The sequence below is a fragment of the Prionailurus bengalensis genome, chromosome B2 (genome assembly GCF_016509475.1).
Source record: "Prionailurus bengalensis isolate Pbe53 chromosome B2, Fcat_Pben_1.1_paternal_pri, whole genome shotgun sequence".
Lineage (NCBI taxonomy): Eukaryota > Metazoa > Chordata > Mammalia > Carnivora > Felidae > Prionailurus > Prionailurus bengalensis.
Window position 1 is genome coordinate 36976450 of NC_057349.1, and position 25896 is coordinate 37002345.

Here is a 25896-nt window from a genome sequence, read left to right on the forward strand (position 1 = left end):
TGTAAAATTATACAAAATCAATTTTCATTTAATTTTATTCAACATCAGCTTTTACCTTATTGGCCTTTATTGTGAAACTCATATGTTTAAAGGTAATATGGAGTTAATACACCAACTCTGGTTGGGTTACAAACTTTCACTGGGTTTGACAAAGAACCCTCATAATCACTGTAGCTGACTGTAAATCCAGCTCATAGAGCATAGTGGCAGATGTATTTACCTTAGCCACAACTTTTGGAAAGTATGCAGTTGTTTGGATATGTACATTTGGGGCCAGATGCATTATTCTACCTGCTAATCAAATGAAAATTCTTGCAGAGTCTGAGTGGCTCAGTCAGTTGAGCATGCAACTTTGGCTCAGGTCATGATTTCATGGTCCATGAGATCGGGCCTCTCATTGGGCTCTGTGCTGACAGTTCAGAGCCTGGATCCTGCTTCAGATTGTGTCTCCCTCTCTCTCTGCCCCTCCCCCCGCTCTCACTCTGTCTCTCTCTCTCTGTCTCAAAAATAAATAAATATTTTTAAAAACTTTAAAAAAAGAAAATTCTAAAGACACAGCCTCTCTTTCACTCTTCAGCTGATTTCCTAATTGAATTAAAGGCTAGCTGAATAGAATTTCCTCTGTTGACACAAGATGTGGCTTTTTCATAAGCAAAGAAGCCTGGGTAATTTTAGCAGTAGCTCCTTAGTGAGTAAATTTGCACAATTCATGCTAGAGATGAAAAAGAGAAAGGTGTAATTCTTTCGTTCCAAATGCTATGAGGAAAGGTAGAAGGGGGCCTTTCTGGTGGGGCACAAAGATTACTAGGGATTTGTAAGATGCGTTTCAATGAACCTCAGACATTTGCCACTGATTCATCTCTGTTGAGTCCTTGGTGGGCTTTGCATCTGGGGGCTTATTTTTTCTCATTTTCAAAATGAAAATGGTCTTAATACTCTTTATTATAAAAAATCATATTTTCTTACTGAGAAAAACAAACATTGTAGAAAGCAGAAAGTAATAATCACAGCACAAGCTCATACAAAAATCCCACTATAAAAATACCCTTCCAGATCTTTTCCATGCTTACATGCTCAATGTTAACAGAATATTAGGTTTTTGTAACATGCTATTTTTTTTTATCGAAGTATAGTTGACACACAATGTTATATTAGTTTCGGGTTTACAACAACATAGTGATCTGACAACTCTATGCATTATGCCTTGCTCACCACAAGTGTAGCTACAATTTGTCACCATACAACGCTATTATAATCCTATTGACTATATTCACATGCTATACCTTTCATCCTCGTGACTTATTCATTCCATAACTGGAAACCTGTACCTTCTACTCCCCTTTACCCAATTTGCCCATCCTCCCAACCCCCTCTGCTCTGGCAACCACCAGTCTGTTGTCTTTCTTCATGCGTCAGTTTCTGCTGTTGTGTTTTGTTTTGTTTTTAGATTCCACGTGTAAGGGAAATATGGTATTTGTCTTTCTCCATCTGATTTCTTTCACTTATCATAATACCCTGTAGGTCCATCCATGTTATCACAAATGGCAAGATCTCATTCTTTTTTATGGCTGAGTAATTTTAATTGCAGCATTATTTACAATGGCCAAGATATAGAACCAACCTAAGTGACTATTGATTGATGAGGCATATGTATACAGTGGAGTATAAAACAGAATGTTTTATAAAACAGAATGCACCATGCTATTTCATTCTGTAATCTCAATTCAATAACCTCAACTTACCAATTAATAGAGAGCTACATCACATTTTTACTGACTGTATAGATTTTTATAGGGCTTTACCAGAATTTATTATTACAGATACCATTACAAACAGCCTTGTACATACATCTTTGTACACTTGTTATTTTTAAAAAAACTGATTAAGTGTTAAATACATGAGTATTTATAACATGTGTATAAAATATAAAATGTTGCTTATTTTGCACCACCATTTCTATATTTTGCTCCATCTTCCTTGTCTTTGACTTCTTGCTGAATATGAATTTTTTTCATTCTACTTTTATCCCTGTGCTAGTTTGGAATTTATGTACTATTTCTATCTTTTTACTGGTTACCCTAGGAATTTTAACATCCAATATTAATTAAGTGTAAAATTAGTATCTTCGGGCACCTGGGTGGTTTAATCAGTTAAGCATCCGACTTCGGTTCAGGTCATGATCTCAACGTTTATGGATTCAAGCCTCGTGTCAGGCTCTGTGCTGACAGCTCAGAGCCCGGAACCTGCTTTGGTCAGATTCTGTGTCTCCCCTTCTCTCTACCCCTCCCCTGCTCGTACTCTGTTTCTCTATCTCTCTCTCTCTCTGTCAAAAATAAATAAACATCAAAAAAATTTTTAATTAGTATCTTTACCCTCCTCTCAATAAAAATCTCTTAGGTAATTTTAACTATAGTTACTCACTTCCTGGCATCCCAATATTTTAATTTTATCTTTTTTTTATAAACCCACAATTAAAAATATAATTATTGTTTTATGCCATAATGATGTTTACATTTGCCCATGCATTCACCCAATCTTTACTACCACAAACCTTCCACCAGAATAATTATCTTTTCTGAAGTGTATCCTTTAGAATTTCCTTCAATGTCTTATTTTGCCCTCCTTTGTAAAAGCAAGCAAACAAAAAAGCACCTTATTGACTTACAATTTGCCTATCATAAATTGATTCATTTTCAGTGGTCAATTCAATTATTTTTATTGTTTACAAACTTCTGTGACTATCACCCACCACCTAATTTTAGAATATTACCATCACCCCTGAAAAGAATCCTCATGTCCATTTGTAATCAGTTCTCACTACCACCCCCACTCAGCCTTAGGCAACCACTTATTTATGTCTCTATAGATTTGCCTTTCTGGACATTTCCTGTAACTGGAATCATATACTATGTGGTCTTTGGTGGATGCATTCTTTCACTTAGTATAATGTTTCTGAAGCTCACCCGTATTGTAGCATGGATCAGTACTTCATTGCTTTTATTGTCAAACAGTATTCCAATATATGAACATACCACATTTTGTTTATCTATTTAAAAGCTGATGAACATTTGGGTAATTTCCACTTTTTGCTGCCATGAACATTCACGTACAAGTCTTTGTGTAGATATGTCTTTTCATTTTTCTTGAATAGATAATTGGAAATATAATTATTGGATAATATGTTTAACCTATTCTTAACATTTTTAGAAACTACTAAATTGTTTTCCAACGTGGCTGCACCATTTTACAATACCCTCCAACAATGTATGAGGGTTCAAGTTTCTCTGATTCTTGCCAACACTTATTATTGTCTCTTTTTTTATTATAATCATTCTTGTAAGTCTGAAGTCCTACCTCATTGTGGTTTTAATTTGCATTTTTTATGTAAATAATGAGCATCTTTTCATGTGTTTATTGGCCTTAATATAGCTTCTTTTTTTTTTATTTTATTTTTTTATTTTTTTTTTCAACGTTTTTTATTTATTTTTGGGACAGAGAGAGACAGAGCATGAACAGGGGAGGGGCAGAGAGAGAGGGAGACACAGAATGGGAAACAGGCTCCAGGCTCCGAGCCATCAGCCCAGAGCCCGACGCGGGGCTCGAACTCACGGACCGCGAGATCGTGACCTGGCTGAAGTCGGACGCTTAACCGACTGCGCCACCCAGGCGCCCCTAATATAGCTTTTTTTTGTGAAATGTCTGTTTAAATTTTTTGTGTTGTGTTTATTCTTTTTTTTTTTTTTAGTGTTTATTTATTGTTGAAAGAGAGACAGAGCATGAGCAGGGGAGGGACAGAGAGAGAGGGAAAAGAATCTGAAGCAGACTCCAGGCTCTGAGCTGTCAGCACAGAGCCTGACACGGGGCTTGAATTCACAAACTGCAAGATCATGACCTGAGCTGAAGTCGGACGCTTCACCGACTAAGCCACCCAGGCGCCCCTATTCTTGAAAGATAATTTTGCTTGGTATACAATTCTTGTTTTATAGTTATTTTATCCTAACATATGCAGCACACTCTGCCATTTTCTTTTGGCTTCCATTGCTGTTGTTGAGGATTGGCCATCAGTCTAATTGTCATTTCTTTCTAGATAATCTTTTTTCTCTCTCGTTGTTTTAAGATATTCACTTTGTTTTGAGTGTTTTACAATTTCACTGTGATATGTCTACATATGATTTCTATTTATTTATTTGTTTATCCTACTTAGGAGGCATTGAATTTCCTGAACTTGAGGATTCAAGTCTTTCATCAATTCCCAGTCATTATTCTACCCCTTATTATCTTTTTTATTCTCTCTCTTCTATCTTTCTGAAGCTTGCCTGAGATGTATGTTAGAACGTATCACTCTATCCTATATGTCTCTTAACTTCTCTTTCACATTTCCTATTTGTTTTCCCCTCTGTGGCATTCTGGATAATGTCTGCAGATCTATTTTCAGGTTTCCTAATTATTTATTTGGCTGAATCTAATCTGCTATTTGACTCATTGTTAACTGTTATGGTGGGCAGAATAATGACCCCCAAAGATATCCACATCCCAATCCCCAGAACCTGTATATATGTTACCTTATGTGGCACAAAGGATTTTACAGATTCTCTTGAGGGTAAGGACCTTGAGATGGGGATGTTATTGTAGAATATCAAAGGCCCAATATAATCAAATGAACCTTAGAAGTGGGAGATGGAGGAGGAAGGAGTGGGTCAGAGAGATGAAATAGAAGCAGGGGGAAAGATACAAAGCAAGAAAGGAACTTGACCTGCCTTTGTGATCTTTGAAGATACAGAAAGGGGGCCATGAGCCAAAGGATGCAGATGGCCTCAGGAAGCTAGGAAGGGCCCTCACCTGACAGCTAGCAAAGAATTGGGGACCTCAGTAAGAAAGTGAATTCTTCCAGCAACTCAAATGAACAAGGAAATGGATCTTCCCCAGCAGCCTACAGAAAGGAACTCAGCCATGCTGACAATTTGATTTTAGCCCAATGAGTACTATGTCAGGCTTATTAACTAAAGAACGGTAAGATAATAAATTTATGTTGTTTTAAGCTTCTTATTTGGTGGTAATCTGTTCTAGCAGCAATAAAAAACTAATACAGGTTTTCAATTTTAATATTTTAAAAAATTTCCAGAGGTTCTATGCTATTCATGTTTAGAGTTTCCTGTTTCATACTTACATTTTAAATCATCCTTTTTTTCATCTTAAATTTTTATTAAAATTCAAGTTAGCTAACATACATGCAGTATCAATCATCCTTTTTTTTCCCCCTGATATAATAAAAACATCTTTGTAACATATATCTGAAAATGTATTATCTGTGATCTTTGCAGGTTTGTTTCTGCTTTCTGTTGTTTCTACTGGCTCTTGCTCAGAATAAAAATTCTTGTTTAGTTTCTTCATGGGTTCTGTAAGTTTTGATTGTGAACTCAAGTCTGTTGGAAATTAGCTGTTGGATTCTTTGAGACCTTGTTGTGGGCACATTATTCCAGGACAGGTGTGTGTTTGGTTTTACCAGCTGCCACATAGAACTTCCTAAAAATACCTTAAAATAAATTTTTGATTTGAGGTTTTTAAAATCACATAGATGATATGAATGAATGTTGATTGATGCAACAAACCTAGTGAATTAATAAGTAACAGGCTGGGGCACCTGGGGTGGTCCAGTCAGTTGAGTGTCCAACTCTTGATTTTGGCTCAGGTCATGATCCCAGGGTCATAGGATTGAGCCCCATGTTGGGTCTGCATGGAGCCTGCTTGGGATTCTCTCTCCCTCTCCCTCTGCCCCTGCCTTACTCTTTCTCTCTTTCGATAGATAGATAGATAGATAGACGATAGATAGAATTCACAGGTAGAGGAAGTTCAAGATAGCAGCATAGGAATATCCTGAACTAACTTACCCCCACAGAGACGCCAAATCTACAGCTACATATGAAGCAATTCCTTCTTTAAAAGACCTGAAAACTGAGTAGCTGCTCCACAATGAAGCATGAAAGAGCTACACTGAGATGAATAGGAGAGGCACAGATGTTGTCTCACCCAAAACCCTGCCCCTGGCACAGTGACACATCATTGAGAGGGATCTCATAAATACAGAGCTTCTCCTTGGGAAGCAAGGAGTTTGTGCCCCACATCAGGTACTCCAGCTGTTGGGACCTGTACCAGAGAGACAGACCCCAAACTTCCTGGCTTTTAAAACCAATGGGGCTTATGTCTCAAAGACCCAAAGGGCTGTAGGGAATCAAGAGCAGGGCTCTCATGCAGACTCACTCATCCCTTGATTCAGAGCAAAAAACAGCATTTGAAAAGCACTTAGATCATATGTGAAGGAGATTCACCTGCTAATCTTAAGGCATCTGCAAGAGAGGCAGGGACCTGTTGGGACTATCACTAAGCATGGTGACACTGGTTGGCCTTACTAGTGCTATTAGGGATATTCGAACCCCAGTGCTTTTCTGTGGCCCTGCTAAAGCTGGTAGGCCCTGCTAAAGCTGGTAGGCCAGTTTTTCCCATAGCCCTGCTAAAGCCAGCAGACATTCCACACAGAGGATATTCCTGCATGCCTAGCTCTAGTGGCCAGGATCGCTTGCATTTCTGGGCCCCACAGGACTGAAACAATTAGAAGGACAGTTCTTAATAGGCTTCCTCCCACAAGGCATGGCACATGCAGCAGACCAAAACACAACCTCAGTCTTCCTGTGAAAAAGGCCTTATTTACTTATTGGCTGTCAACATAAAACAGACTGTGATATTTATAGGCTGTTATATGTGAGACTCATGGTAACAAAACAAAAGTCTGTAGTAGATACACAAAAGATAATGGGAAAAGAATCTAAACATAACACTGCAGAAAGTCATCAAACCAGAAGGGAAGAGAGCAGAAGAGGAAAAGGACAGGGAAGAACTACAAAACAATCAGAAAACAATTAACAAAATAGCAATAAGCACATACCTATCAATAATTACTTCAAATGTAAATGGGCTAAATTCTCCAATCAAAAGACATAGAAAGTTAGAGAGGGAGGGAGGCAAACCATAAGAGACTCTTAAAAACTGAGAATAAACTGAGGGTTGATGGGGGGTGGGAGGGAGGGGAGGATGGGTGATGGGTATTGAGGAGGGCACCTGTTGGGATGAGCACTGGGTGTTGTATGGAAACCAATCTGACAGTAAATTTCATATTATAAAAAAAAGACATAGAGTAGCTGAATGGATTAAAAAAAGACACATCTATGTGCTGCCTTCAAATGTAAGAACACACACAGACTGCAAGTGAAGGAACAGAAAGTGATGGTTTATGCAAGTGGAAACTGAAAGAAAACTTGGGTAGTTACATCAGACAAAATAGACTTTTAAACAAAGACTGTAATAAAAGACAAAGATGGTCATTACATAATGATAAAGGGGTCAATTCAACAAGAAGATAGAACATTGGTAAATATTTGTGCACCCAACTTATAAGCACCTAAGCAAATACTAACAGACCAAAAGGGAGATATTGACAGCAATACAGCAATAGTACAATAGTACAATGCAATACAATAATAGTAGGGGACTTTAATATCCTACTGACTCTCACACTGATGCACACACACCATCTGTGTGTCCAGACCCAGCCATTTCTTTTTTTTTTTAATTTTTTAAAAAATATTTATTTATTTTTGAGAGAGAGACAGAGACAGAGCATGAGTGGGAGGAGGGGCAGAGAGAGAGGAGACACAGAATTGGAAGCAGGCTCCAGGCTCTGAGCTGTCAGCACAGAGCGCGATGTGGGGCTTGAACTCATGAATTGTGAAATCATGACCTGAGCTGAAGTCAGACGCCTAACTGACGTAGTCACTCAGGCGCCCCTAGGCCCAGCCATTTCAAGACAAAAACTAGGTTTGTACCCTTCAGAGCCTCTGGTTGACCTAGAAGAGATATAGAGAGAACAAAAACAAGGGAGAGACACAGACAGACTATTCTCTTTTAAAGCATTCTATTCTGTTCCCCCACATCAGGTATTAAAGTGGTATTGACAAATGCACCCCTCTTCCACTAAACAGAGAAAGGCACCAAGGTGGGGCGGGGGGAACCTGTTCACCACCATATTCTAGCACCTAGCTCAGTGCCTGGTACATAGTAAATCTTTATTTGGGTACATGGATTTTAATTTAATTTAATTTAATTTTTTTAAGTTTATTTACTTGTGAGAGAGAGAGAGTCAGAGAGAGAGAGAGAGAGAGAGAGAGGGAGGGAGAGATAGAATCCCAAGCAGGCTCCACACTGTCAGCATGGAGCCTGATGTGGGGCTCGAACTCACAAACCATGAGGTTATGACCTGAACCTAAACCAAGAGTCAGATGCTTAACCGACTGAACCACCCAGGTGCCCCTGGACACATGGATTTTAAAGATGAGTGGGATTTTTAGACTGGTGGAGCAGATGGATGCCAATAGATTACTTTGGAAATCATAAAACCAGTGGTAAATTGAGAAAACAAAACAGAAAAAAAAAAACAATGAAATGTTAATAATTTGTAATTCACAGAGGAATTATGAGTGATTCTCTTTGACCTAACAAATTACCATATAATTATAGATTCTTATGACCAGTCTTTAAGTGGGAGAAAATAAAAGGAGGTGTGTTGGTTGTCCAGCATGAGGTTTGCAGGTTAGTGTGACAAGCAAAATTGGATAGTACTGCTTTGGGTTGCCAAGAACATTTGTGGAATCTCTTTCTCTGAAGATGGAGACCCTTTCATTTCTGTAATGTTCTCCATGTCTTGTTAGGAGGCAATAGTTAGCAGGCAGAATGAATCTCTACTTTTTTTCATTCCTGTGGGTTGATTATAAAGTTTCCTTCCCTCCACCCCCCTCCTTTTTCTCGGTGTGGCTTGAAGTGATCGTATCAGTTCATTTTAGCTTTAATAATGATCTCTGAAGGTACATTTCCCTGCTACATTCTGAACAGTTCACTCTTTTATCAGGTATCAGAGTAACACTGCTTCTGCTGTTCTTGAAACAATTACCAACATTCAACCCAAAGAGAGTGGAGGGGGAGTCGGAGAGACCCGGGAAGCCATCGTTTATAGACTATCTGAAGATATGCTGAGCAAACTGCCTCCTGACTACATTCCTCATGAGGTAAGCCATGCCCTGGTGTGTACAGGGCTATCTTCGGGTTCCACAAAGTTGAGGGAGATCCTGGGACCTCCCTCTCTGCTCGTTTCCACTTCCTTTGCAACTCCTTCTTTTACCCTTGTGACCTTCCCTTCCTTGCCCCTTCTCAGGCATCTTGCAAATTATGATCTGCACTTTTCTTTGTTACCCTCTACTCCACTTTCTCTTTCAATCACCTTTTCTCTACCCTTCTCCATCCCTGTGTCTTTTGATACCAAGATATCTTACCCATCTAGGCTTTGTCCATTCTTTGAACTTACCCCTTGTTTTTGTCCCTTGTAGTCTCACAATCCTCCCAGTCAGGTAATAGGAAAGCAGACCATTTAAACGAATTCACTCCCGGTGTGAATGGCAATAATTTTCTACTTCTTGAACCTCACAGTTGTTTGCTTATTAATCTAAATAAGTTTTTCTCAATTTTTTTGTAAAATCTCAAGACCCCTTTACAAAATGAGGACCCAAACAGCTTTTGTTAATGTGAGTTATAACTACTGATATTTAATATATTAGGGATTTAAATGGAGACATTTCAAAAATATGTATTAGTTTATTGTTAAATAAGAGTAATAAACCCCATTACATGTTAACATAAATAACATTTTTATTAAAAAGTAAGTACGGGGGAGCCTGGGTGGTTCAGTCGGTTAAGCATCTGACTCTTGATTTCCGCTGAGGTCATGATCTCCTGGTTCGTGGGTTCAAGCCCCACATAGGGCTCTGTGCTGATAGTGCAGTGCCTGCTTGGGATTCTCTCTCTCCCTCTCTGTCTGCCCTTCCCATGCTCATGCTTTCTCTCTCTCTCTCTCTCTCTCTCTCTCTCTCAAAAAATAAACATAAAAAAATAATTCTGTTTTCCAAGATAAAAATATTCATTGAGAATAATGGTATTATTTTACATTTTTGCAAATCTCTCTAATGTCTCATTTAATAGAAGGCAGGTGGATTTTCATATCCACATGGTTGTGATACTACATGTCCTGTAGCCCTGGAAACCTTCACTGTATACTCCTGAGAGAAGAAGAGTCAAAAAGTCAAGTGATATCCTAGTATTACTATGAAAATAGTTTTAATTTTGTGGACCCCCAAAAGGATCTCAGGGCCTTCAGGGGTCCCAGGCCACACTTTGAGAACTGCTGATTTAAAAAAAAAAAAGTCTCTTTAACTATAGTGAGATTTCTGGGTGGTTGAAAGTTCTGTGAAAAGTCCTCCAACTTGGTCTTCTTCCTGCAAGAAGACAGGGTTGTGTCCTCTGGCCATCCAGGGCCTCCTTTCTGCTGTTCTCAGTGTCCTCTCCTCACTGCTGGTGGGCAGAGCCTCACCTGAGCCCCAGATGGGGCTGAGTCAAGTTTAGCTCTTCAACCAAGAAGTGAGAGGCTAATGCCCTAGTGCTAGTGTAACTGTGGTCTTGTGTCTACTCTGTCCTGCTTCCTCAAGTCTGGGAAAAATGAACTTGTCAGCTGGGAACACTTAGGATCCTTGAGCTACAGGCTTCCCACTGCAGCGAGTACCCCCAAAACTAAAACAAAACAAAACAAAACAAAACAAAACAAAACAAAACAAAAAAAAACCCATTTTCTTCATTCTTAAAACAGTTTTTGTTTCCATTATGTAGATAAGTACCAAGACATTTGGCCAAGATACTGAAAGCAGTTGCTTCACATAGAGACAGATATAGTAAGGGAAGGAAATATTTTTTTAATGGATACAATATACTTTCAACAGATGGGGCATAAAACCTGCCTTCAGAGATTTTAAAAATTGGTATGTGGAAGTGAAATAAAACTCACTCTAGATGCCTAGACCACAGGCTGGTATACCAGAGGAGGCTTCTAAGATCTTGGGATAATTTGAGGTGTCCAGGGTTGGTTGGGGCCATTCCTCTGAGTTCTCTGTGCTGGCAACATCCTAGCAGGAACTGAGTGTGAGGGATGTCATTAGGTGGGTTGCTAAATGGGAAGGAGTTTGTACTGAGGCATCTAAAACTGCTTCCTCTTTCAAGATCACTTACCTTTTAGTGTCCTTTATTTTACTGAAGAGAGAGATTTGTTCTTGAAAATGTGGCTGTAAAGTGAATTTTATAAATTGAAATATAATTATACTATTGACTTTCATAGTAAAAATGGAGCCACATTACTGAAGAAGAGACTACTTGGTCCCAGAAATATAATGAAAATCCTATGTAAGACTGCAGCAAATCTTTCATCTTATTAGTAAAAAGATAATTTGGAGCTGGAACAATAACCATACTCAAAATAAAATCAGTACTAAAATTATATTTTCAAGAGTTAAGTTTTTCCTAAGCTTGACTCTATTGCAAAAGAAGTTTCTCCTTTAAAACGGTAAGTAGGGTAAGGCAATTTGTTTGAGGCTGTTAGCATACTAAAAAATACCTACCTGGCCTGTTGATTTGACGTTGTAGCCAATACCTGGGCTTAATTTCCCACATATGGGGGTTGCAAAAGTATTTCCATAATTTCCTTTCTCCGTCAGTGTGAATTTCTACACAGTAGTTGTGATTTAAAGGGGGTAATATATATGCTCTTCAGCCACTGGAGGCTGAAGGGCCTGAGCTGAGAATGAGGCAGTGGAGCCTGCAAAAATGTAAAGTTCTAGAACCAGGAACTTGAGAGAATGCCTGAAGGTTAGTATGGTGAGTGGGTTAGGGACCTCCACTGGCATGTTTGACTGGGATTTATATCATTCGCTCTGCCTGCCCAGATATTCCCACCCAGGCTCTTCCTTTTTCTATCACTGCTTGCCTGAGTTTGTGCTTCCCCTTTTCATCCTTCACCCACTAGAAGTGGCCCAACTGCAGGAAACCAGAGGTGTCCATTGCTCAGTGGGACACTTTAGCACCATGCTAGCAAACCTAGCATGTAAAATGAGAAGGATGGAACAGATGAACTTGAAGGCCATCGTCTCTAACATTCCATGACTCAGGATGGGGCAGTGGGCATCTCCAGCAGAGAACCTACAGTTGAATGGCTTTCTGGTGATTCTGCAGACTGGTACATCAGTCTAAATTCTCTCCCACTCCATGTGCCTATCCTTACCCCTCATGTACTGGCATCTCTTTGATAGTGGCCAGCAGAAAGTTCAGATCTCTATATGAGCTCTTGCCAGGACTCACAGTCAATCTTTTCTTGGGCATAGGACACTAAATTGAAATGTGTATATATATTGGCTTATTTTCCAATAATTGTTATATTTTATTATTCCCACAACCAGATGCTTTTATATTGATCTCTTCAAAATGGTCAATAAATGATATACCCCAAAAATAACAAATGACAGGTGCTTAATGGCTCTCCCACGAAGTCAAATATTTTCATTGATTAGATTAGGAAAGGCTCTCTTTAGTCGCCCTGGCCAAGGCAACAATGATCTTAGGACACTGCAGCCAATCGTTCATTGGTAACTGCTCTGTAAAGATTTTGTCCGTATTAACTTTCTGTGACATTTCTAATAACAACTCTGTAAGCATTATGAAAAAAATATTCCAAACTGTACTCTTTTAAAGGTTAGATTGCAAAGGAATATTTAACTGACACTTAGTACTTAATCATTTAAAAGGGAAAAAAGGTACAATTCTATTTCAGCTTTTTAAAGTACATTTCCAATTAGCAACTAAGTACAATCAATAGGAAATAAAAATCATTTTAGTTGAACAGTAGTTTTTGAGGCCCAGAAAATGGGGAATTTAATGGCAAGTTTGGTTCTGCAAAAGGTATTTTAGAATCCATTTGGTAGAGATATATCCAGAGGAAGAAAAAGAACAGAGAAAGGAGAGATCATTGGAAGAGAAATAACAGATGATAAAAGAAATTTAGAAATTCATTTCTTGTATGCTTTTTTTTTTTTTAAGGTGAAGGCTCGTTTGATCAAGATGGGACATCTTAATTCAATGAACATATTTCTGAGACAAGAAATTGACAGAATGCAAAGAGTCATCTCAATACTTCGAAGTAGCTTGAGTGATCTAAAATTGGCCATTGAGGGAACAATCATTATGAGTGAGGTGAGCTATTATCTCAATTGTCATTTCCCTCTTCTGCTGATTTCTCTTGTTCTTATATTTTAACTTTACCTTTTTCAGAATTTGAGAGACGCCCTGGACAACATGTATGATGCTCGCATACCTCAGCTCTGGAAAAGAGTGTCCTGGGATTCATCCACACTGGGCTTCTGGTTCACTGAACTTCTGGAAAGAAACACTCAGTTTTCTACTTGGATATTTGAGGGGAGGCCCAATGTATTTTGGATGACTGGTTTCTTTAATCCACAAGGTATGTGCTCATAGGAGAGTGGGTAAAGTTGGAAGGTGAGGGTAGTTGCACTGTGGGATGAATATGTATGATATATAATAATACAGAGGTACAGCTTGCTAAGTTCTGGGCATAGGCTTTCAAAGGATGGGGAACACAGATGATCCTTCTGTAATTGTTCTGCAAATTCAATCTGAAATTCATTCTACCATTGCTTCCACAATATGGAGGCAAACCTTCCATTTTTCTTCTCACCTACTTCAGCAAGCCTGTGGTCAGGACATGTGAAATAGTAAAGTTTTATTCAGATCTTAGTTTTAAATGTTTTGTGAAATTGTCAAACATGAAGCACCAAAACATGCAAAAATTTTTCTAGGTTGCAGGAAATTAGACTGATTTCAAAACTGATCATGTGGCATTTAGTGGACTTCTAGACTCGGCCCCCTCTCAGTTTTTATCCCCTGAAAAAGTGCTTTGTGATTCTGCTGCATTTCTTCCTTCACTCTAGAAATTCTTACTAAGTATTTTTTACTAAGTTACTAACCAGATGTCTATTGACATAATAAATTGTGCATAATTTGGTAAGCTAATAAAACCCACTATGGTTAAAGTTAGTGTTTTGGATTTACAAATTTGTGGAGTTCATTGAATTCATAAAGTTCAGAGACACAACAACTTTTTGCCTTACTACAATATGGATAATTTTACTTCAAGTAATTCTTATTTTTTAAAGTTTTATTTAAATTCCAGTTAGTTAACATATAGTGTAATATGAGTTTCAGGTGTACAGTATAGTGATTCCACACTTCCATATATCACCTGCTGCTCATCACAAGTGCCCTTCTTAATCCCCATCACCTATTTCATCCATCCCCCCCACCAACCTCCCCTCTAATAACCATCAGTTTATTCTCTATAGTTAAGAGTTTGTTTTTTGATTTGCCTCTCCCTTTTTCCTTTGCTCATTTGTTTTGTTTATTAAAATCCACATATGAGTGAGAGCATATAGTATTGGTCTTTCTTTGACTGACTTATTTCGCTTAACATGATACTCTCTGGCCTTATCCATGTTGTTGCAAATGGCAATATTTCATTCCTTTTGAAGGCTGAGTAATATTACATTGTGTATACATATACCATAACTTCTCTATCCATTCATCAGTTGATGGGCATGTGGGCTGCTTCCATAATTTGGCTATTGTAGATAATGTTGCTATAAACATTGGGGTGCAAGTGTGCCCCTTTGAATCAGTATTTTTGTATCCTTTGGGTAAATATCTAGTAGTGCCATTGCTGGATCATAGGGTAGTTCTATTTTTAACTTTTTGATGAACCTCCATACTGTTTTCCACAATGGTGGTACAAGTTTGCATTCCCAACAGTGCAAGACAGTTTCCCTTTCTCCACACCCTCACCAACACCTGTTGTTTCTTGTGTTGTTGAGTTTAGCCTTTCTGACAGGTGTGAGGTGATATCTCATTGTAGTCTTGATTTGCTTTTCTCTGACAGTGAGTAATGTTGAGCATCTTTTCAGGTGTCTGTTGGCCACCTATATTTCTTCTTTGGAAAAATGTCTATTCAGGCCCTCTGCCCAATTTTTAATTGGATTATTCATTTTAGGGGTGCTGAGTTGAAGTTCTCTATAGATTCTGGATACTAATCCTTTATCAGATATGTCATTTGCAAATATCTTCTCCCATTCTTTAGGTTGCCTGATAGTTTGCAGAAGCTTTTTTTTTTTTTTTGCAGTCCCAATAGTTTATTTTTGCTTTTGTGCCCCTTACCTCAGGAGTCATATCTAGAAGGAAGTTGCTATGGTTGATGTCAAAGAGGTTACTACCTGTGTTCTCTTCTAGGATTTTTATGGTTTCAGGTCTCACATTTAGGTCTTTAATCCATTTTTAATTTATTTTTGTGTATGGTGTAAGAAAGTGGCCCAGTTTCATTCTTTTGCATGTTGCTGTCCAGTTTTCCCAACACCATTTGTCAAAAAGACTGTCTTTTCCCCACTGAATATTCTTTACTGCTTTGTCGAAGATTAATTGGCCATGTAATTATGGGTTCATTTCTGGGTTTTCTATTCTGTTCTGTTGATATAGGTATCTATTTTTGTTCCAGTACCATACTGTGTTGATCACTACAGGTTTGTAATATAACTTAAAGTCTGGAATTATGATGCTTCAAGCTTTGCTTTTCTTTTTCAACATTGGCTTTGGCTATTTGGGGTCTTGTGGTTCCATACAAATTTTAGGACTGCTTGTTCTAGCTCTGTGAAAAATTCTGTTGGTACTTTGAAAGGGATTGAATTAAATATGTAGATTGCTTTCGGTACTATAGACATTTTAACAATATTTGTTCTTCCAATCCATGATCATGATCATGGAATGTCTTTCCATTTTTTTTCTGTCATCTTAAATTTCATTCATCAATGTTTTATAGTATTCAGAGTACAGGTCTTTTTCTTGCTTGGTTAGGTTTATTCCTACATATCTTATGGTTTTGGTGTAATTATAAATGGATCGATTCCTTATCTTTCTACTGCTTCGTTATTGGTGTATAGAAATGCAACATATTTCTGTATGTTGGTTTTGCATCCTGCAACTTTACTGAATTCATGTATACGTTCTAGCAGGTTTTTTTGGTGGGGTCTTTAGGGTTTTCTATGTAGAGTATCATGTCATCTGCAAATAGTGAAAGTTTGACTTCTTCCTTGCTGATTTGGATGCCTTTTGTTTCTTTTTGTTGTCTGATTGCTGTGGCTAGGACTTCTAGTACTATGTTGAATAAATGTGTTGAGGGTGGACATCCCTGTCTTGTTTCTGACTATAGAGGAAAAGCTTTCAGTTTTTCTCCATTAAAGATGATATTAGCTATGGTTGTTTTTTTTTTATATATGGCCTTTATTATGTTGAGGTATGTTCCCTCTAAACCTACTTTGTGGAGGGTTTTTAAAATGAATGGATGTTGTACTTTGTCAAATGCCTTTTCTGTATCTATTGAAGTGATAATATGGTTCTTATCCTTTCTTTTATTATGTGGTGTATCACACTGATTGATTTGTGAATATTGGACCACTCCTGCAGCCCAGGAATAAATCCCACTTGATCGTGGTGAATAATTCTTTTAATATACTGTGGAATTTGATTTGCTAGTATCTTATTGAGAATTTTTGCATTCGTGTTAATCAGGGATATTGGCCTGTAATTCTCTTTTTTAGTGGGGTCTTTGTCTGTTTTTGGAATCAAGGTAATCTGGCTTCATAGAATGAGTTTGGAAGTTTTCTTCCCATTTCTATTTTTTGGATCAGTTTGAGAAGAATAGGTATAACTCTTCTTTAAAGGTCTGATATAATTCCCCTGGGAAGCCATCTGGCCCTGGACTTTTGTTTGTTGGGAGATTTTTGATTACTGATTCAATTTCTTTGCTAGTTATGGGTCTGTTCACATTTTCTATTTCTTCTGTTTTACTTTTAGTAGTTTGTATGTTTCCAGGAATTTTCCCATTTCTTCTAGATTGCCCAGTTTGTTGGCGTACAACTTTTGATAATATTCTCTTATGATTGTATTTCTGTGGTGTTGGTTGTGATCTGTCCACTTTCATCCGTGATTTTATTTATTTTGGTCTTTTTTTTTTAATAAGTCTGGTTACGGGGTTATCAATTTTACTAATTCTTTCAAAGAATCAGCTCTTAGTTTTGCTGATCTGTTCTACTGTGTTTTTGTTGTTGTTGTTGTTGTTTTTGCTTGTTTCTATATCATTCATTTCTGTTCTAATATTTATTATTTCCCTTCTGGCTTTAGGCTTTATTTACTATTTCTTTTCTATCTCACTTAGGTGTAAGTTTAGGTTGTGTATTTGAGACTTTTCTTGCATCAGGTAGGCCTGATGGCTTTATACTTCCCTCTTATGACTGTCTTTGCTGCATCTCAAGGTTTGGGACTGTCATGTTTCCATTTTCATTTGTTTCCATATACTTTTAAATTTCTTCTTTAATTTCCTGGTTAACTCATCCATTATTTAGTAGGATGTTCTTTAATATCTATGTATTTGTGGTCTTTCCACATTTTTTTCTTATGATTAACTTCAAGTTTCATAGCATTGTTGTTCTGAAAATACACATGGTGTGATCTCAGTCTTTTTGTACTTGTTGAGAGCTGATTTGTGACCCAGTATGTGATCTGTTTTGGAGAATGTTCCATGTTAACTCAAAAAGAATGTGTATTTGGCTGTATTAGGATGAAATGCTCTGAATATATCTATTAAGTCCATCTGATCCAGTGTGTCATTCAAAGCCATTGTTTCCTTGTTGATTTTCTGCTTAGATGATCTGTCCATTGTTGTTAAGTGGGGGTGTTAAAGTCCCTTACTATTATTGTACTATTATCAATGAGTTTCTTTATGTTTGTTTTTAAATGACATATATATCCGGGTGTTTACAATTTGGGGGCATAAATATTTACAATTGTTAGGTCTTCTTGGTGGAGAGACCCCCCCCCCCAATTCATTATTTAGTTGCATGTTATTTAACCTTCATGTATTTGTGGTGTTGGCAGATTTTTTTTCTTGAGGTTGACTTCTAGTTTCATAGCTACTTCAAGTAATTCTTGGCCAAAATAAAGTAATGTTGGATTCTTTACAGTTCAGCATCTTATAGGTCCACTTGTAATACAATTTAATTTACACATACAGATTTAAGAGGTATTATTGCTACTCATAATATGGTTGAATCTCATAAAATAATCTCAAGTGAAGGAAGTCAAACAGAACACATTGCAATTTGTTATACTGTATACATTGTGATATATGTATACTGTATAATTCCATTTACACAAAGAATCAAAACAGGCAAAACAGATCCATGGTGTTAAAAGTCAGGCTAGTGGTTGCCCTTGAGGGAGAGGGCAGTGATTGCAAAAGGGCACAAGGGGCTTCTGGGGGCCTAGGAATGTTCCATTTCTTGATCTGGATGTTGGTTACATGGCTGTATTCTCTTGGTGAAAATTCGTCATGCTGTACACTTATTTACGCAGTTTTCTTTGTATAAATAATACTTCAACAAATAGTATACCTTTAATTGTCCCCTGTGTACATACATTAATTCACTTCATGCATTTTTAAGTATTTTAACATTTTCTAAATTTAAAACACTAACCATGGCTGTTTTTATGAGCTTACAAAACTATACATAGTATATTATTGTGTCAATAGGCTTTATATTTGTAAAGGACAGCTCCCAGATTTCACTTATCTATTTTTCTCCCAGATTTTCCATTGAATTTGGGGAGGAAACATTTTTATTATGGTTCTCGGATTTCATGTGTCTACTTATGAGTGTCTCTTTCCTCCTTACCAGCCCTCAATTTGAGTGAGTTGTCACCAGGTAATTCCTGGCTTGAGGGCCTGAAGAAATAGCACTTAACTTAATTAGGATTGTCTAACCACCTTCCATTTGCTAGCCCCTCTGCTAGGTGCTTTCAATAGAGAGAGATTTGAGACCCAATTCATGCCCTAAAGGAGCTTCATAATCTGATTGGTAAGACAGACCCATCAGCAACTTTAACATAATGTGATAAGTGCTTCACCCCAGTGAGAGCTAAGTGCCATAGTAGTACAGAGGACAGGAAGATGAATTCTGCCAAGGTAAGGCTCCAGAAGAGCTTTATACAGGAAGAATGGGGTAGAATTTGCAGGGACTTGAGAAAGGGGCATTCCAGTCAGAGACTTGAGCAAAGACAAGGCATCTCCAGGGAAAGAAGGACAGCAGCATGGCCTGAGTTCAGAGAGGGGAGCAGAGGTGGGGGGCAGTGAGGCTGGCGTGTGGAGTCTCCTGGGGGAGTTTAGGCCACATCATAAAGGCAATTGGAAGTCCCAATTCGGGATCAAATTGGGTCTTTGATCCAATTTGATCAAAGATCAAAGATCAAAAGATAATCCCAGGAGAAGGTAGAGAGTAGACTGGAGTATGAAGCTTCTGAGCAATGAGACTCTTACCAAGTCCAAGGGAGAGAGCCTGGGACCTTAACTAGGTGAAGAGGAAGGGACAGATCTGATGGGGTGACTAAATGGGGGACTTTTTTCATTGTTTATTTATTTATTTTAGAGAGAGATAGCAGGAAAAAGGGACAAAGGGGGAGAGAGAGAGAGAGAGAGAGAGAGAGAGAGAGGATCCTAAGCAGGCTCCATGCTCAGCACAGAGCCCAGTGTGGGGCTCAATCCCACGACCCTGGGATCATGACCTGAGCCAAAGTCAAGGGTCAGAAGCTCAACTGACTGAGCCACCCACGCACCCTAAATGGGGGTTCTTTGAGAGAACAGAGAGAGACAACGGCTGAGGCTAAAGGCCTGGTATAAGGCAGGGAGCGTTGGAAGAGGGACTGGCTGAGAGGAAAGCAAGGAGCACTGGATTTGTCAGCTAGTGCTGGTGGGACATCCAGGTGGAGAGGTGTGTTGGCAGACTTGGAATTTGGGAGAGGGGTAAAGATCAGTGATTTTCAAAAGGATGTGAGGTCATTAAGTGCATTTTTGATATTCAAGAACCAAGGTAATGGGGTTGGTTCATCCCTGGCCTTCCATAGACACAGACAAATTAAGTTGTATATCACAACACACAGTCTCTTTCCATGACTGGTTTTTTTTTTTTCATTAGAAATATGACTTAAAATGGCAAAGTATTAATGTGAACTAATCTGTAATTGTTACTGTTTGTTAAGAAATGTCACAAGCCAGAACGTTTAAAAAAATTCAAATGCAGATGTACATTTCAGTTTTCTTGTCATTATTTGTTAGTAATACTAATCCTTTCTCTTTCCTTAATTTCTGTTTTCAGCTTAAACTCTGATTCTTTCTCTCATGGCTCTCATGTCTTGGAAAGGCCTGGATTCAAGCATGCTACCTTTATGCACATGTACATAGACATATACCCTTGTCTTGTCTATGATTGCTTTTTATTTGTGGTGTAGCATAGTAGAGGTCAGCTTTCCCTGCACACTAATCACTTTTCTGCTTCCTTTTCCTTTTCTTGACATGAGAGAAAAATTACTTTCTGTTCCATATCACCTGACCAAATCTGGACATCACAAAGATTACAGCAATTTCATACATGTTCATAGGCAGTGTGCAAGCAGATAAAGCGTCTTCCAATTGGAAGCTTCTCTGATCACTATTTGACAATAATTGATTCTTAGCATGACTATATCTCCTGGGTTTTACATCTTCTAACCCAGTCCCCTTCAATGAAATTTCTTTCTTTGGCTCAAGATATTTAAATAAATGGGCTTTTTTTTAAATTAAAAAAAAAAAAACAACACGTTGAAGTAAAACGTAATTCAGTTTGCAACAAGACCATAGTTTTATTACAAATACGTAGAGTCAAAATCACTTAGGCTATGAAATATTTGAAAATAAAATTTCACATATAACCATTTAGTTTTGTGTTCTTATAATGTAATATGGCATCCAGTACTGTCAGACGTGTGTTTCCCGTGCACCTCTAAAGATTGCTCCTCAGGCCTAAGTGCCTTCAAGGCCCATGCTGCCACAAGGACAGGTTGTAATAGCCTTGTGTGCCCCCCAGTCTGTGTCTGAGCTGAATGCTGTTTGTAGCACTGCTCCATTGCCTTATGGCGGTCTGATATTTTGTCAGTCATACTCTAAGAGGCTGAGTCAGCCACCATGGAATGGTATTTTCAGTCCCCTTCACAATAATTTCTTGTAGTAGTTGATGAGCTCACCTATATGGCAGTTAGGCTTGATTATTAAAATGGTCAGGCGGGAGTGCCTGGGTGGATCATTTGGTTAAGCAGCTGACTCTTGATTTCAGCTCAGGGCATGATCTCATAGTTAGTGAGTTCGATCCCTGCGTCGGGCTCTATGCTCACAGCGTGGAGCCTGCTTTGGATCTTCTGTCTCCCTCTCTCTACCCCTCCCTCACTCACACATGATCTTCTCTACCTTTCTCTCTCTCTCTCTCTCTCACTATCTCCCTCCCCCCACTCCCTTTCTCTCTCTCTCTCAAAAATATTAAAAAAATGGTCAAGCTCTCTGTACCCATGACCCTATAATATTTGTTCAATGGCTCAACTTTTGGTAGTGCAGGGATTTGCACCCCAGTGATTACTCAGGTCCAAGAGGACCTTAGTACTCCAGCAATTGTTGATACACATGTTCACATATTGTTTAAGATTGTCCTTCTCAGGGGGCACCTGGGTGGCTCAGTCAGTTGGGCATCCGACTTCGGCTCAGGTCATGATCTCACACTCTGTGAGTTTGAGCCCCACGTCGGGCTCTGTGCTGACAGCTCAGAGCCTGGAGCCTACTTTGGATTCTGTATCTCCCTCTCTCTCTCTGCTGCTCCCCTGCTCATGCTGTGTCTCTCTCTGTCTCAAAAATAAATAAAAACATTAAAAAAAAAAAAGATTGTCCTTCTCAGGGTTCTTGAAGGAATTGTTCTGTCTCTTGTTTCCACAGGTGTACATTTTCAGAGTATCATGTACATATGATTTAGATTCTAATTTGTGTGTGTGTGTGTGTGTGTGTGTGTGTGTGTGTGTGCGTGCGCCTGTGCCGTAGTGTAGAAAATGAGTTGTAATGAGCCTGGCTTCGAGTAGGGATTGACTGCCTTTCAAAACCTCTTAGTTGATAGCCATGCTTTGTCATTTGTTGTTAGGTATGATTCACAGGTACTGCTGATGCAGAGGCTGAACATTCTCTTCAGGCCTCACACCTCTATCTTAGATTGAATCATGTAGTATCGTTATTTTACAAATGTTTAACTCCACCTGGAGCCTGATGCCATTTGGATGCCAACTTCTGTTAGGTTTTCTGCTTTTTTTCTCAGTGTCTCAACAATCCGTGTCAGTCTGACAAAGGAGATACCAGTGACAAGTTATACATAGTACAAATCAAGATTTTCTGTTAGAGAGGATTTTGCTAAAGCAAGGGGATAGGTATTTTTTGTCCTGTTATCTTTTTTTATAGTAAAAATTATCTATAACCTCTTGCTGATGTATTTGTTTTCAGGGCAACATCATCAACTAGCAGCACTTTCTGAATGTTTGTCTTATAAAAAGCTTGACGTTTGTTGGGTGGAAAAGTGCACCAAGGTTTAATAGAATTTTAGGATTAGAAGGGACTGGGAGATTTCTTCTAATCCCACAAGAATCATAATCATTCCCCAAAGCTACTGTGTGCTGAACCAGAGCTTCCCCTAATGTCTGAGGGAAGCCAGGTGAATGGACCTCAGGGTTCTAAACCTCTGAGTGATAGCACTCACCTGCTCTATCCTCAAACCACAGAATGATTGGACGACTGTGGACACCTTAAAATGCCTCCAAAATGAGTAACAACCCATCTTCCTTGCCTTCATGTCACAGGGGCTTAGATGTACCTGGCTTCAGTCATAATCCTTATACACATCTCTTATAATTCTAGTTTCTGCACATCGTTATCTTCCTTACCAAGTGTCCAATCCCTTGTAATCTGGCCAGCCTCATCACTGCTGTCTCCAAGGCTACCAAACCTAGTGGCCTTCTTGCCAACTTCATTCCCCCTAACTATACTAGGATGCCAATTCTGGAAACTCTTTAACACCTTGGCTTTCGTCCATCACCTTCCTTGGTTCTCCTCCTGTCTCTTCTAGGACTGCTTCTTAGTCCACTTTTGTAGGCTCTTCTCAAGCAAGTTCTGCCCTTGGCCCTGGTACCTACATGGATGATGTCAACCATTCTCACAGATGCAACTGTTTATCTGCATATGACTGACTCATCCAAAGTCCTTGTTTGAGATTCTGATTCTTCACTTCCAACTGTGAATGTAGAGTATTCCATACTCCTGTGAACCTCACCAGTACTGCCATCTGGTCATCTTCCTCCTAAACCATCCTCATCAAGATTCTGTACATTTGCTTATGTATCACCATCCTCCAGATCACCCAATCCTTGTGAATGGTCCTTTCATATCCAAACAGCTTTGAAGAGGGAAGCCAAGAAAGCATAGTGTGGTAGAAGACAAGAGGGGAAAGTAGGAAGTAGTGACAGAAGCTGCCAGAAATCAAGTAAGATAGGACCAAACGTGGTCAGATGGCTTTATCAACAAGGAGATTGTTGGCAAAAGAAGTGTCAGTGAGGTGGATGGGGAGGTGGAGGAGTTGGACTTCAAAGTGAGTGAGTAGGACCACAGGAAATGGAGAGACAGAGAATATGAACAAGAAGGATAATTGTCTCAAGCAAGTTGGCTTTGAAGAGGAAAAGCAAGTTGGAGGAGTGGTTGTAAGAAGAAAGGATTTCCTTTTTCCTTCTTATAATGATAGAAGAGGCTTGAGTCTATTCAAATATGGTTGGGAAGAAGCCAGTAGAGAGAGATAAAAGGAGAGTTAGAGACAGACAGAGAGAGAGTGCACACAAAGATAACAGACAGAGATAAAAGAAGCAAAGAGGGGATGGCTTCCAAGAGGAGAGATGCACTCTGAGAAGGTGGAAGGACACCATACACATTGTAGGGAGGAATGAGTGTAGATGCAAGTGAGTTTGTCAGTTTGATGGCAGAGAGATAAGGGAGTTCTTATCTGATGCTTTCTATTTTCTCCTTGAAGAAGGACATGAAGTGATCTCAGGAGCAGGAAGGTGTTGGAGGAGAGACTTAAGGAGGGGGCAGAAGTTTGAGAAATTGGGCTACTGAGGGAGACAGGGAAAGATTCGTGGGTGGCTTTGAGAATCCTGTTGAGGAAAGTGGCAATGATGTGGTGGTCTGAGTATTATTCGGCAGCCTGGATATAGGTATAGGAAGGGGGACATTTGGATTCATGTAGGATTGGAGTTTTGGCTGGGCAAGTGATGACAAGAATGAATCTAGACTACCTGGGAAAGAAGGGAAGAAAAGGTGGAGTTCAGGAGGTCTTCAGAAATGATAAGGTCAGGGAATGGAGAGGTCAAGATGCTAAATGGATGCTGAAGAGGCCCAGATGATCGAGGATGCTCAGTGAATGGAGGCAGATAGTATTTGGAGAGGGGAGGAGCATGTGGCCTGAGGGTGTGTTTGTCAAAGCAGCAGAGATTCTCATAAAGGATGGAGGAACAATTGGGAAGGACTGTGTCTTTAGAGTTGAGCAGGGCTCCAGTAAGGGGAAGAAGATGGAGAGAATGTTCTGTGAAGAGTTGGTTGACCATAGAACCACTCTAGAGGGAAAAATGGAAAGGTTTGATTGGGGCAAGGGAAAGGAAGCATAAAGTAGCACTCAGAGAAGGTAGAGCAGCTCAAGGAATTACATTTTGGCACATAAAACATGGTGGGTTTAGGGGACCGCAGAATTAGCCCCAGCTTTCCCACTTATACTCAGGTTCTGTTGAAGCCAACCCCGTCCTGGATTAACAACATCACAGAGAGCATGTATGTCTCAAGGGACTGTGGAAGGAGTCCACTCAAACAACTGACAGCCTTCCTAATATTTTGCTTGTACATGGGGCATTTCTGTTACTACTTGTCAAATTTGTTCTTAAAACAAATCTGGGTCAGTGACCTCTCAGTGGCCTGCTGTGTGGATCTTTCTACATAGCAGTATTTCTCAGCCCTACCTGTACAATAGAATCTCCTGCGAAACTTTTAATACATAGTAATGCCTGGGGCTCCAGACCAATTATATCAGAACCTCTGGTGATGAGGCCTCTAGAGTCTGGACAGTTAGTTTTCTTAAAAGCTCCCTTGGTCATTCTAATGTGTAAACTAGGCCTTAGACTACCCAGTATGTGGTCCACCAGCCAACAACATCAGTACTACTTGGGAGGTTGATAGAAATGGAGAATCTCAGGCCCCTACCCTTGACCTACCTACTGAATCATAACCTGCATGTTAATAAAAGCTCCTTCCCCAGCTGATACCTGAGAACATTAAAGTTTGAGAAGCCCTGCCTTGAAACAATGCCAATGCCAGGGTCCCACCTCTAGATTCTGATTTTACTGATCTGGGTTGTGACATGGGAATCAGGAGTTATAAGACTTTCCAGATATTTCTAACTTGCAGCCAAGTTTAAGATCCCCCACCTTACAGCATCTAGCAAAGCATCAGGAGAGGTGCCTGGTGCATTTTTATTCAACCGGGTGGATCAGCCTCATCTTTGTTTAACGATTTCTGACCTTTATTTAACTTACTAATGAACTCTGTTTGCTTCTCATTTGGGGGAAAAACTGCCTGTCATACGCTTGCAGCAGGAACATCATTTCTCCTCATCTTTGAAGATGCTACTGGGAGGCTTGGTAACTAATAAGACAGGAAATACTGCCCAACCTAAGGCCCGTTACATAAAGACCGGTTCATTTATTAAAGAAAAAAAAATGGCTGATAGGAGCATCATTACAGAATACTAACCTCCTCCTTATCAAATTGAGACAAGCAACCTTCCTGATTAGTTATTTCTTTAGTCTCTTCTCAGGCCATGTTTGAAATGATACTTAAAGAACTCTACAGCTTTCTTTAGGCTGACTGATTGCACA

General features: G+C 39.1%; 1 protein-coding gene across 1 annotated transcript in view; it reads left to right on the forward strand.

The window, feature by feature from the left end:
- DNAH8 (dynein axonemal heavy chain 8) overlaps positions 1-25896 on the forward strand; it is a 327851-nt gene that overhangs the window by 293177 nt on the left and 8778 nt on the right. Inside the window, exons 89-91 of the mRNA XM_043591305.1 lie at positions 8957-9113; positions 13015-13167; positions 13246-13435. Coding sequence (XP_043447240.1) covers positions 8957-9113; positions 13015-13167; positions 13246-13435 — 500 coding nt within the window. The remainder of the gene's footprint in view (positions 1-8956; positions 9114-13014; positions 13168-13245; positions 13436-25896) is intronic.